Below are 11,876 nucleotides of genomic sequence, written 5' to 3'. Positions count from 1 at the left end.
TTTTAAGCACGCAACTCGAACGCTGCATATTTTTCTTACATGTGTGACGAAAAAAGAGTATTCAAAGTGCATGTGCTTGATGGTTGTTTCTTAAAAATATTTTCTACATTTAAAAATTGAAAACATGACGTTATTATTTTTTCGGAAAACATTTGAACAAGTTTTTCAACTTAAAAGGTATTCAAATTGTTTTGAACTCAATATTTTTAATTTTTTATTATTCAGATTCAATTTTATGTGGTTCTAATACTTCCTCTCACTCACTTTCTTTTGTCTTTTAAACTACAATTTAATAAAACTACCTAAATAAATTTCAATAGAAAAAGCACAACACCCATAAATTTTTTGTCCTTTTCTTGTGTTTCAACACATGAAAGAAACATAATCTGGTTAAATAGGATAATTGTAAATTTAAGTTTCTCTATTTAAAGACTTAATTAGCTTACATGTCCAACACTCATGCTTAAGTCGGTTTATAAGATCACTCTTGTTTTGAAAAGTCATTGAATTAATATGAAATGTGACAGTAACTATACAATTTTTTTCCAAATTAGTTATTAATATAAAATATTTATTAATTTTATCAATAATTAATAACGGAGTGAATCACTTTCAATAAAATGTTATTTTGTTTTTGAAAATATAATTATTATATATATAAGGAAATATTATCAAAACATATGATGATACATTTAAATTTGTACAATGAAGATAAAAATTTGATTCAAAATATCAGAAGTAATAACATATAAGCAAATAAATCATATACAAAAGTAAAAAAATTAATATATCGTGTTCAAATTCAACAATTAAAAATAAATTCTATTAATAACTACAAAACTTTCTCACAAATTAAACAAAACAACAAACATATATCGTCATGGTTAATTAATATTTCAAGTGGTCCTTTTTTCAAATTCAATAACTAGTTGGAATGAAATTTGACCTTCTAAAAAGTTATGAATTATCTACGAGACCGGTTTGAATTGGATAAGCAGGGAGATTCTTACTGCTATGTTATTCCTTTGTTTTCCATCTTAAAATGAAATATTCGTTTTTATTATATTATTTTCATTTGTAAAACTCAATTTTAATATTTTTCTTTTCAATATCTGAATATTTGAATTAGATTTTGCAGGGACCGAGGTAACATAAGTAACTACGTATTAAATGGTCCACGCCAAACGAAATTTATGAAGAGATTAAAAACAAAATTGAAGACAAGAATAAATATCTAACAAAAATAAATCTTTTTCTCCTTTTTCTTTTTCCCTTTTCTTTACACAGAATCGACGCAGAAGGATAGAACTTTCAAAACAAAAGACAGAATCCAAGATAAAATCTTGTGGCAGTGATAATTCATTCAGGTCATAATCTAAAAAAACTAAATCTAAAACCCACCTTCCAACAACGAAAACGGATAAGGCGGCAGAGCACTCCCCTCCGCCGCCATTTCCCCAAAATAACTCCCACGCCCCAAATACCCTCCTCCCATCGCCGGCGCCGCCGGTGTCACCACCGTTAACGGCGTCGTTACTCCGCCGCAATTATACCCATAACATCCCTGTTCCCCCCAATACCCCGCCGTCGCCGACGAATATAAAATATTATTATTATTATCGATTTCCAAACCTGTCTCCGGCGATGAAGACATGATGTTGTTACCCTCGTCCTCTTCGAACTCCGTCTTGATGCCGGATGAGGAGGAGGAGGAGGTCACCGCCGTCGAAGGCGGAGGAATTTGGCGTCGCTTTTTCTCGCTGAGGTGTTTTCTTTCTCTTTCTCGGAGAATCCGAGAGAGAACCTGCGGGTCCTCGACAACCTTTGACAGAAACGCCATCATTTGCTGCGGTCGTTTTTCCGTTGTCTCTAACCTCTTGTTCATTCCTTGAAGCTCTTCCTCCAACGCCTTCTGCTCCTCCTTCAGCTTCGCTATCTCCATCACCATGACCCCGTCGTCCAACTCTTCCAGCTTCAGGGTATGCAAATGCAAATTACTGCTCCTACCTCCGCCATGCTTCCGCCGCACGATGTTCCTCAACAAATGCTTCTGCCCGCGCAGGAACCACTCGTTCGCGAATTCCCACCGATCCGGATCCACCTTTCTGAAACCCTACCAAACATAAAATAAAACATATTAAAATTACCCGAATTTAGAAAACATAAGAGCTGCCCAGAAAGAAAAATCTAACTTTATGAAATGGAGTTCCATCGAAAATGGACAAAACTCATCTAATCTAACTTTGTTAACATGGATAATTAATACTGTCCTTAACTCATATAAATTCGATTATTAAAACCTAAGCTGTATATTCAAAACTTAAATACTGATTTGTTCTAAAATTAATACTTTAGAAATAGCTCCAAAATTTGTACAATGGCAAATCAAAATTGAAATTTGAGTAACTGTGTGTTTTTGTGAAAAGTTGACATTGTAGGCAAGCATAAATGATGGAGATGGAAGTGGTGTGATAAGCAAAGAACAGAGAAAAAAAAGGAGGTAAGAATTTAATTAGATTGAGATAGAAAGTGAGGTGAGTGATACTAACGTAGGTGTTGAGTTGGCGAACGAAGCTGGAGAAGTTGTTGTGCTTGAAGAAAGCAGGGAGGAGTGAGTGAGAGAAGTCGAGAGGGTCGAGGACGATGAAACTGTTGTTGGCTGGGCCCCACGTGATGAGATTATCGGTGGCGGGATCGTTAACCATGTTGTAGGTTTTTATGACAAACGGTGCGATCACGTTGTTGGTGTTGCTGATGATGTTGTGTTCCATCATTCCACGAAGGAAAAAAAGAATAAGGAACAGAACAAGAAGAAGAAGATGAAGAAGAAACAAGGAGGGATGGTGTGTTGGAAGTGTGAACGTGGGTGTCTGAGTTTTTCTCTGTCCGTGACAGAGAGTGAGAGTGAGTGAAAGAGAGAGAAAGTGTGAGAGAGGTGTGGGGATGAGGTCTTTTCTTTGGATGAGGGAGCACCGCGTATATAAAGGGGACGAGTGCACAGAAATACAGAGGGCCACGTGGCGATCATCCAGAGGGCTTACGATTTTGCTCCGCGATCGTGGTGGGACCTTTGCTTGGTACACGTCACGCTTCTGATGGAGATATTTTCCTACAGGGACCACGCTCCCTGATGGCGCGTGGGGTTCTGGAACGCAATGCTGTGGCGGTTGGCGGTGGTCCCCGCCCTCGGGTGAGGACAAGGGCGAGTAAACGACAGCATGTTTTTGGTCGAAAGATGTGAGTGAGGCAACTCTTTTGGGCTGGCTTTGTCGCTTACGGAGTGTTTGGATTAGAAGAAGTGTATTTGGGAAGTACTTAAAATGAAATTTAGGTTTTTATTTTAAATTGAGAAAATATATTATTGGAAGAATAATATTAAAGTTATAATATTTTTATTTTTATTAATCACTGCATGAAACTGATTGTAAAAAAAAGTTGAAAAAAATACAATATAAGAAGTTCTTAAATTCCTAGGAACATGTAAAAGGATAAGGTAAATTACATTTTCACGTTTACAATTCGTGTCATCTCTGTAAACAAATAGGTTGAACACGCACAAGTCAACTTTCGTGCACAATCCTTTAAAATAATACAGCGCTAATGTTTAATATTTTATTTTTAACATAAAATGAATTTAAATAGCAAATAATGTAAAAAAAATGCGGATTATTACGTTTGACAATGAATTTTGTGTCTACAAAGTTTAATTCGTTCTTGGAAATTAAACTTATTTTTTTGAGAAAAAAAAAACTTTTGAAGCATTCACACTTTCTATAATTAACCAAATTAGCGCAAAAATACTTTGAAATGATGTAGTTAGAAAAATTAACAATGCTGCCTTAAGGTTGACTTCAAAATAATGGTGATATACCAGTTCCCTTTCTATTCACAAAAGTTTTGTTTGAAAGTTAATGATGATTATAGTAAAAAGAGTTTAAAGACTAGTTAAACGTTAATAACGGACTAAAACATTGTATGTTAATTAACATTTATTAAATTAGTTTAAATTGAAAATATTTACTTAGATTTACCATTTTTAATTGATTAATGTATAATGATATATATATATATATATATATATATATATATATATATATATATATATATATATATATATATATATATATAATATTTGTTTATATACCTTTCATAGTTTTTGTTTAATAAATAAAAGTATATATTTAAAGTTATTATAATTTTAGTTTTCTAAATTAGTGTAAAACTCTTATAAAATATATTTAAAAATAAAAAAATAACAATATATATTAAACGGTATAAAATTTAAATAAATTATAAATATTAGAAGATATAAATGAAATTGTTAAAAAATAATGAAATAATGATAATAATGCGATAATAATAATTTCTTGGCTTTTATCTTTTTAATATATTTAATTTTTGTTAAATACGTTTATATATTATTTAAACAAAAGGTTTATATATTGTCTTCGGACACAATTATTATGTATTTGGGCATCGAGTTAATGTACTCCGTTAAGTCGATCATGTAATATTATTAAAACTAAAATCATAATTATTCTGTTATTTTATCTATATATTACATGTGCATTGTACGTTAAAGAAAAAATAGATTCAGTTACAGTGAAAACAACATAGTAAACGAGTAAAAAAATGTGTTAACATATGATTTAATTATCTGAATCTTATATATTTTATATGACTTTTATTAGGGATGAAAAAGGGACTTCATCAGTCTCTTAAAAAAATTGGAACGTGTCCATATACTTCGCTTCAACTTTGACAACTCGTCTGAGAGTCAGGTATTAATGACTTAAAAAGAAAATAATGATAGTTTGATAATATTTTTTTAACAACATTTTAATATTATCTACATGTTATTTTATTATTGGTTCATGTTGATGTTTATAATTATTATTATTGATTGTAAAGTAATTTTGGATCAGAATGACACGTAAATGATATTAAAATGTTGTCAAAAAATTGTTATTAAAGTATCATTATCCTAAAAGAAAAACCAACAATTCAACCAAAGTTGAACAAATTAAATTGTAAATATCAATCTATTTTCAATTGACGAACCAATCTAATCCAACCAATCTAATCCAATCTGTTTTTTGACAAACTAAAATCAGACCAAATTTAAATTTAAATTTAAATAGATGGAGTTGACCACACTCATAATTTTTTAAGCATGATTTGTCTTTATTGAAAATAATAACATTATATTAACAATTTTCCTCAAAGTTTTTACGTAAATGAGAAATCTCATAATTTCCAGGTCTGAATATAAGTGAGAAGAATTGGACCTAGCAACAAAATTTTGCCATTAGTTAAATATAAATTACAAAATTATGAACAATTAAACAAATAAGATATTAGTTTCAGAGAGGTTTGCATCATTTACCAAAATTTAATTAGCAAAAATGGTTTTAAAAGAGAAGATGTTAAAAATGATTTGAGTTATGAGTTAACATTTACACGAAGTGAGAGTGACCAGTGTGCCGAAAAAGGTACAGTGATGCTTTAGAAAGCTGAACCCACTCGCGGCGACAGAGCGTGTCATAGGATAGGATAAGATAGAACAGATATAATTTTTTATTTTATTTTATTTGAATTTCACCCAACACAATAAAAAGAGTTAGGATTGAAGTTGTACACATGACGAAAAGGATAATTAACTTCAAATATTTCTGCAAACAAGTTATTACAAAATTTCAAGAAATTTTATATAATTTTTTTAGGAGTAATTAATTTTTGATATATATATAAATTTGAAAAAAAATCATTTACGTAGAAACTTTAAATAAAATATTTAATTGGTACAGTCATTTTTTCAGGATTCATTAATACTCTTTACTCATTCAGTCGTGCGATGGACCACAAAGTCCATATTCGTTGTCTCTTTCTAATTGGCTCATTTCTATATTATTATAACCCTTTCCCACTTTTCAAGTGCTGCTTCACCATTGGGGAACATATTTGTATATAGCCATCATTCTCATACTATTTATTTTTTCATGAAAACTTCTCTAGTTGCCCAAAGAAAGAAAATGCAAAGTTGGCAAAGAATGAAGATCAATGTTTCTTTATTAGGAATTTGGTTTTCGAATTTGTTAAGAATCAGATTTAATATGGTTTATATATATATATATATATATATATATATATATATATATATATATATATATATATATATATATATATATATATATATATATTTATATTGTGAAATTAGATATTAATGGATGATTCAATTCTGGTCCGATAATAAATAAAAAAATATGTTTAAAGTGAATTTTAAGTTTAACTCAATCTTATAAAATTGGTTTGTAAAATGAGGTTTGTATCCACTTATATACTCTAAATTAGTCTTACTTCTCATCGAAGTGAAACTTTCAACATACTCTCTTATATACTCTAAATGAATTTTATCTTTAATCAGTATAAAACTTTCGATAAAATTTTGATTTTATTTTAGTCGCAACAACAACAATATTAATGATATGAGGTGGTATTGTTTGCATGATAACCAAATGATATTATTAAATATGAATCTACTTACCCCACATATCTATAATGGTAGTGATCATCTCTCATATTTTATGTTTGATATAATGTGCATGATTGCTGCTCTCATTTAGGCAAGCTGTGACCATTACTTGCCCAAACAAGAAATGGTTGCAAAATTTGATTGTTGAGAGTTCATTCTTTTGAATATATTAATCTATCTTACCCACTTCACGTTCCAAAGTGTTTGACGTGAATAATATTAAATGTTGTTGTAGAGACATAACCTCCAAGAAAACCTGAAAATAATACTTGGCTACATGACCACCAGTCATTCTTTCGATATAAAAATAATATTTTTAGGTTAAAGAAAGCAAACATTTTTTTAGGTCTTAAGTAAATAGGTCTGCTTCATTACTGAGTATAATATGGAGGTAGCTGTCTTTAGTTCAACTTTTAATTTCTCAGATTGGATTCTGCAATCCAATGAAAAATCGTGATTTCGCAATAATCTTGGATGAAGCTACAGAGACAACAAAAGTGCATGCCATTGGATAATTAGGTTAATTTAAAGTTTTGAAAAGTTTGATTTGTGCCTAAAGATGATTCATGGTTATATCTGAGTGATTTCCAAGAGAGCATACAAGTTAGTGTTATCTTAATTTTCGTGGAGAATAACCATTAGTTAGTGATTAGTGAATATGTTGGAAATTTAAGAGGAGTTTAAATTTTTATATTAAATAAAAATGAATAGAATAAATAATATATAAATAGAATAATGTATTTACAATTCATAGTATTGAATATATGTTTAGTGTATTCTCCTAAAATAAAACTTCATAATAATACCAAAATAATTTATAATATGAATAAATGATCATCACTATAAGATATGCGTGTTGAGAGAAAGATGTTTCACTGTGTAGAAATTGATACTTGAAAGGAAATTGTTAAGAACTCAACGTGAATTTAAAGTTTTACATTAAATGAAAATATTAATAAATAAGTAGAAAAACATATAAGTATATTATCTTAAATTTTCTTTTATTAAAAGTGAGGTTTTGTTATTTTATATGATTTTGCTCACAACTCATTAATTCAAATCTTTCCGATATTTTTCCTAAAACAAAACCCTCAGAAAAAGTTAATTTGAAATGATAAAAGTCATTAGAGAAGTTGACTTTAAATAATACAATAGAGTATAGGATATTTTTGAAAAGAGGGGAGATTGAGGCTTTTTATTATATGAACACTCTTTCTTCTGTTCCTACCTATAAATTTGTAGATGCACAAAAATTTTCTTATATTTTCAAAAAATAATTATTTATAGTATTGTTATGTGAGAATCTATACATTCCTTTCCAATATTTAATGTGTAAGTAAAAAGAAAAGTGGAAAGTCTTACTAATTGAGATTATCAATTTTTTTCTACTTTTTAATTAGTACATTATAATTCTAGAATTTTGGCTGATATTCTTAAAAGAAATAATTTACACTAATCAAGACGGTTATAGAGTTAGTAACATTTTATGTTTTTCTAAACAACCTTTCTTAAATCTTAATATCAAAGTGTTTAATTTAAACAAAATTTATAATTAAATGAAGGTCATATTTTTAAAACTATAGTTTGTTTATTTAATATAATATAGAAGAAGACATATATAGAAAGGGTTACTTTGTATTTCTTCGACTCTAAAATATAAGTTAAAAAACCAAATTATATTAATTAAAAGAATTAGTAGTATTTGATTTTATTATTTTTAAATTATCTTTTTACTTGGTACAATAATTAAAGATGATTTTGTTGAATGCGAATAGTACAACCTATAGAGTGTTAATAAAATGCCAAAAATAAGTAACATGACTGGTCAATGACTTTATCTTGAATTTGACGTGCTTGCATTTAAATCTTTTGATCTATTTTCTTTTATTAATGTTATTTATATTGCCCTTAGCTTAAGGGCACTTCCCAAATTAGTATTTACTTTTGGCCCTACTTAGCTATGACTTTTATGTACATGGATAAACAAGGTGTTCCCTTTATTTGATCTAATTCATTATTTCATCTTTGTTTGCACCCTTCACAATTGAAACCTAATCAATACAAACATGGGAAATGTAAGGTTGGGATTTAATCACTACACTTTTGTTAACCATCTCCACCTAAGGTATCTATCAATGAAAATGTTGTATCACAAATTATTAAAAAATATTGATAATTATTCATGATAGCTAAGTTAAAATAAATAATTGTATATTTGGTTTCACATTAAAAATGTTCATACCTCATTTAAGTTTTTCCTTTCCAAACTTTCGAACTATTTAAATATAGTTCAATATCTCTAATGTGTCGCTAATTAATTAGTGACAAATTTATACTTTAATTATTTTGTTAATCAAAACTTTGATAGCTAATGGTAGAGATTAATTTAGAATTTAGTTCACAAATCAATTATTAATTTTTTATTTAGTGATTTATTTTATTTTGTTAATTTGTTAATAATTGTCCTAAGAAATTGTGTATTACAAATAAAAAGACACTTGAAATGCTCTAAAAGTCTTCAACTTTAGGGGTATTCGCCTTCCTTAAGAGTACTCGTCCTCTCCTAGCTGGACAGGAGAATGTGCTTATAAAAGACATTTTAACGATTAAGTCAACCAAGTACATCATAAGGGAATTAATATAATTAATTTACCTTGTATTTTGTACTATTTATACTATGTTTACGGATTTTTTACCTAGATGGACCTAACCCATGTGATTAATTACCTTTATTGGTCTTTGGTTATTCCATTTACTTAATCGTGCTTTAATTATTACCTTAAATAGGTTGTCCATACAATAAATCTAGGTAATCGACATGTAATACGTAATACCATTATGGTTTATTGTCAAACCTAATGACTGGTTACTCCTGAGTGTAGGTGGCTGAGATGCTCTCATATATCTTTTCCTTGGCATAGTCGGTCATGTTTTCAAACCATAAGGTTTAAGGACATCTTAGGCATGTGCCGAGATGTTCTCGACATACACAATACAATCAAATACTTTCAAAAGTTAAAAGAATATCATTCTTTGATTAAGTGACAATCATGTAATATATATATATATATATATATATATATATATATATATATATATATAAACATCACCTTATTATATTAATTAGAACCATGAATAATTTTCATGTAAATTAGAAATAAAATCAATTTTATAAAATAGAGTTAAGATTAAATATAATTCTTACTAATATTTTTAAAATTTATTAAAACTAGAAAATATTTCTTATACAAATCTTTCTACACCTAAAAAAATAAGAAATCATCAATCAAACCTTTATATTTTCAACTTTTATATTTTGAATATTTCCTTTATAATATACACTGATATTATTTTTTATCTCTAACTATATTCTTGATTGGTTGGTAAAATCAATAGTAACATGTGCTTTAATAGAGTAAAATGCTAAACTTGATAATTTGTGACATTGATTTTAGTGATTAAAATATTGTGGCCATAATCAAAGTTTAGGTAAGCTTACATACGAAGTTGGGCAAGAGTGATGAGCCCTTCAATTTGTCTTCTCTCTCAAGAAAACCAAATAGCATAAAACTGTGAAGCAGATTCCACTTCTCTGATTAGTTAATTAGTTGTTAAGTGATCAAAAAATGATTTGAGAGTAATGAAGCAGATTAAGCAACTGATTGGTCGGTTTATATTATTATTATTATTAGTAGTAAAATGAGCTGAACGTTTTCTTAGGGTCCATGTTTGATAAACAACTCTAGAACAACAAGATTTCCATCACGTGGATTATTGAGGCAACCAATAACATTAATTCTTGAGATTATTAAAACCAAATAAAATATTATTAATAGAGTCTTTGACTGGTATTACTAGATTCAAGATTTGCATAGTAATGGAAAAATCGAGGGCAATGGTGACTTAAATTCACCTCTTTTAAATCTTTTTTTTTCTCAAAATCTTAGTAGTTAATCCAAAAATGGTCTTCGACAATAATGAAAACAAATTTTAAGGAGGTTTTGAGAGAAAGTGGATGATGGGCACGTTAAGGTAACATCAAAAAGATTTAGAACCGTTTACAAAATCTGAAATGTCTAATCATTAGAAAACCAAAGAGTAATAATGTAATTAATTAGCCATCTTAAACCGACTTAGTTATAGTACAATTAACTGCAGAATATTTATATATTTAAGAACAATCCAGTACTACATCACTTCAAGTATGTTCTTTCAGATGGTTTGAATCAGAGGGCAACTTTACACCACAATTTTCTTAGCTGCATTAATTGAAGCATTTGTTCTATCTACCAGTACAAATATAAATATTGTACTTTTAATACAAGCATGCATGTAAATATATATATATATATATATATATATATATATATATAAATATATATATATATATATATAAATTTAAAATGATACAAGAGTCATTGCTAAAGTTTATTTTAATAAAATTTACATGGTGGGACATATTGTTCTGGCTTGCTATTAAATTGTGTATTAATGTTTAGTATTTTGCTATATGTATATCTTGACATTGACATATGTTAGAAGTCTTATATTAATTAGAATAATAAGATTAATTTATAATATATAAATATATTTAAATTCCGTTTTTTAAATCGATTATGTAAGATAGAATTAAATTTAAAGTCCACTCTTAATATAATAAAAGTTTAAATTAATTTATCTTCAAATTTTGACCTAATTTAGTCATTTTAATTAAAGTCTATTAAATTTATTTAATATTTTAAAAGTTTTATAATAGTATTTAAGTTATTTATATTATTTAATATATTTTTTAATATTAATTTAAAAACAAATTTGAAACTTTAAATAAACTCAACAAAACTTGGTTAAAAAAAAAACTAAATTTTAATTTTTATGAAAGTTAAGAATATATATATATATATATATATATATATATATATATATATATATATATATATATATATATATATAAACATGGTAAGTTAAAATTAGCTTTCTTTTCTTATGATTTGGTGAGGTGAGAATGGGATGCATGTGGATACATGAAAAGAAAATTTCTAAGGATCTGAATTTATTTTTCATGTTCTTTCTCTTCTTAAGAGAGAATGAATCATATGATTCAAAAACAACTTTATTGAAGTTAAACAGAAGAAGTGGTTGGTTTTTGAATAAAAAATGAAGGTGAATATTGGCTAAGGCAAAAGGAAAATTGAAAAAGTGCAGCTTCATTCTGTGTATTTCTGTGAGGGTGATGTTACCCATTTTACAAGTAACAAAAAGAGATGAAGAAAGTTTTGACAAATAACAATCTCACAAGTTCGTCCTTGACTTGCACCATTTTTGTCTAAGTTTGTTTTAAAGGTGC

The 11,876-nt window shown here is 28.0% G+C and overlaps 1 protein-coding gene across 1 annotated transcript; it reads right to left on the bottom strand.

Moving 5' to 3' along the window:
• Positions 1–1,233: 1,233 nt before the first annotated feature.
• LOC108344952 (heat stress transcription factor C-1) lies at positions 1,234–2,949 on the bottom strand. Its single transcript, XM_017583492.2, has 2 exons — positions 2,550–2,949; positions 1,234–2,113 (listed from the first exon to the last, which is right to left on the bottom strand). The coding sequence occupies exons 1-2, from the start codon at positions 2,772–2,774 to the stop codon at positions 1,391–1,393; spliced, it is 948 nt and encodes a 315-aa protein (XP_017438981.1). The 5' UTR covers positions 2,775–2,949; the 3' UTR covers positions 1,234–1,390.
• Between the last annotated feature and the right edge of the window lie 8,927 nt (positions 2,950–11,876).

The sequence above is a fragment of the Vigna angularis genome, chromosome 8 (assembly GCF_016808095.1).
Source record: "Vigna angularis cultivar LongXiaoDou No.4 chromosome 8, ASM1680809v1, whole genome shotgun sequence".
NCBI classification, from domain to species: domain Eukaryota; kingdom Viridiplantae; phylum Streptophyta; class Magnoliopsida; order Fabales; family Fabaceae; genus Vigna; species Vigna angularis.
Note: the sequence above shows the minus strand (reverse complement) of the source record. Positions and strands in the feature narration are given on the sequence as shown.

What these genes read in the sequence shown, in the direction of transcription:
- LOC108344952 (XM_017583492.2), bottom strand. Translation starts at nt 2,774, where the DNA reads ATGATGGAACACAACATCATCAGCAACACCAACAACGTGATCGCACCG. An exon ending in TTCGCCAACTCAACACCTAC is followed by an intron (nt 2,114 to 2,549) that starts GTTAGTATCACT and finishes TATGTTTGGTAG; the next exon opens with GGTTTCAGAAAGGTGGATCC.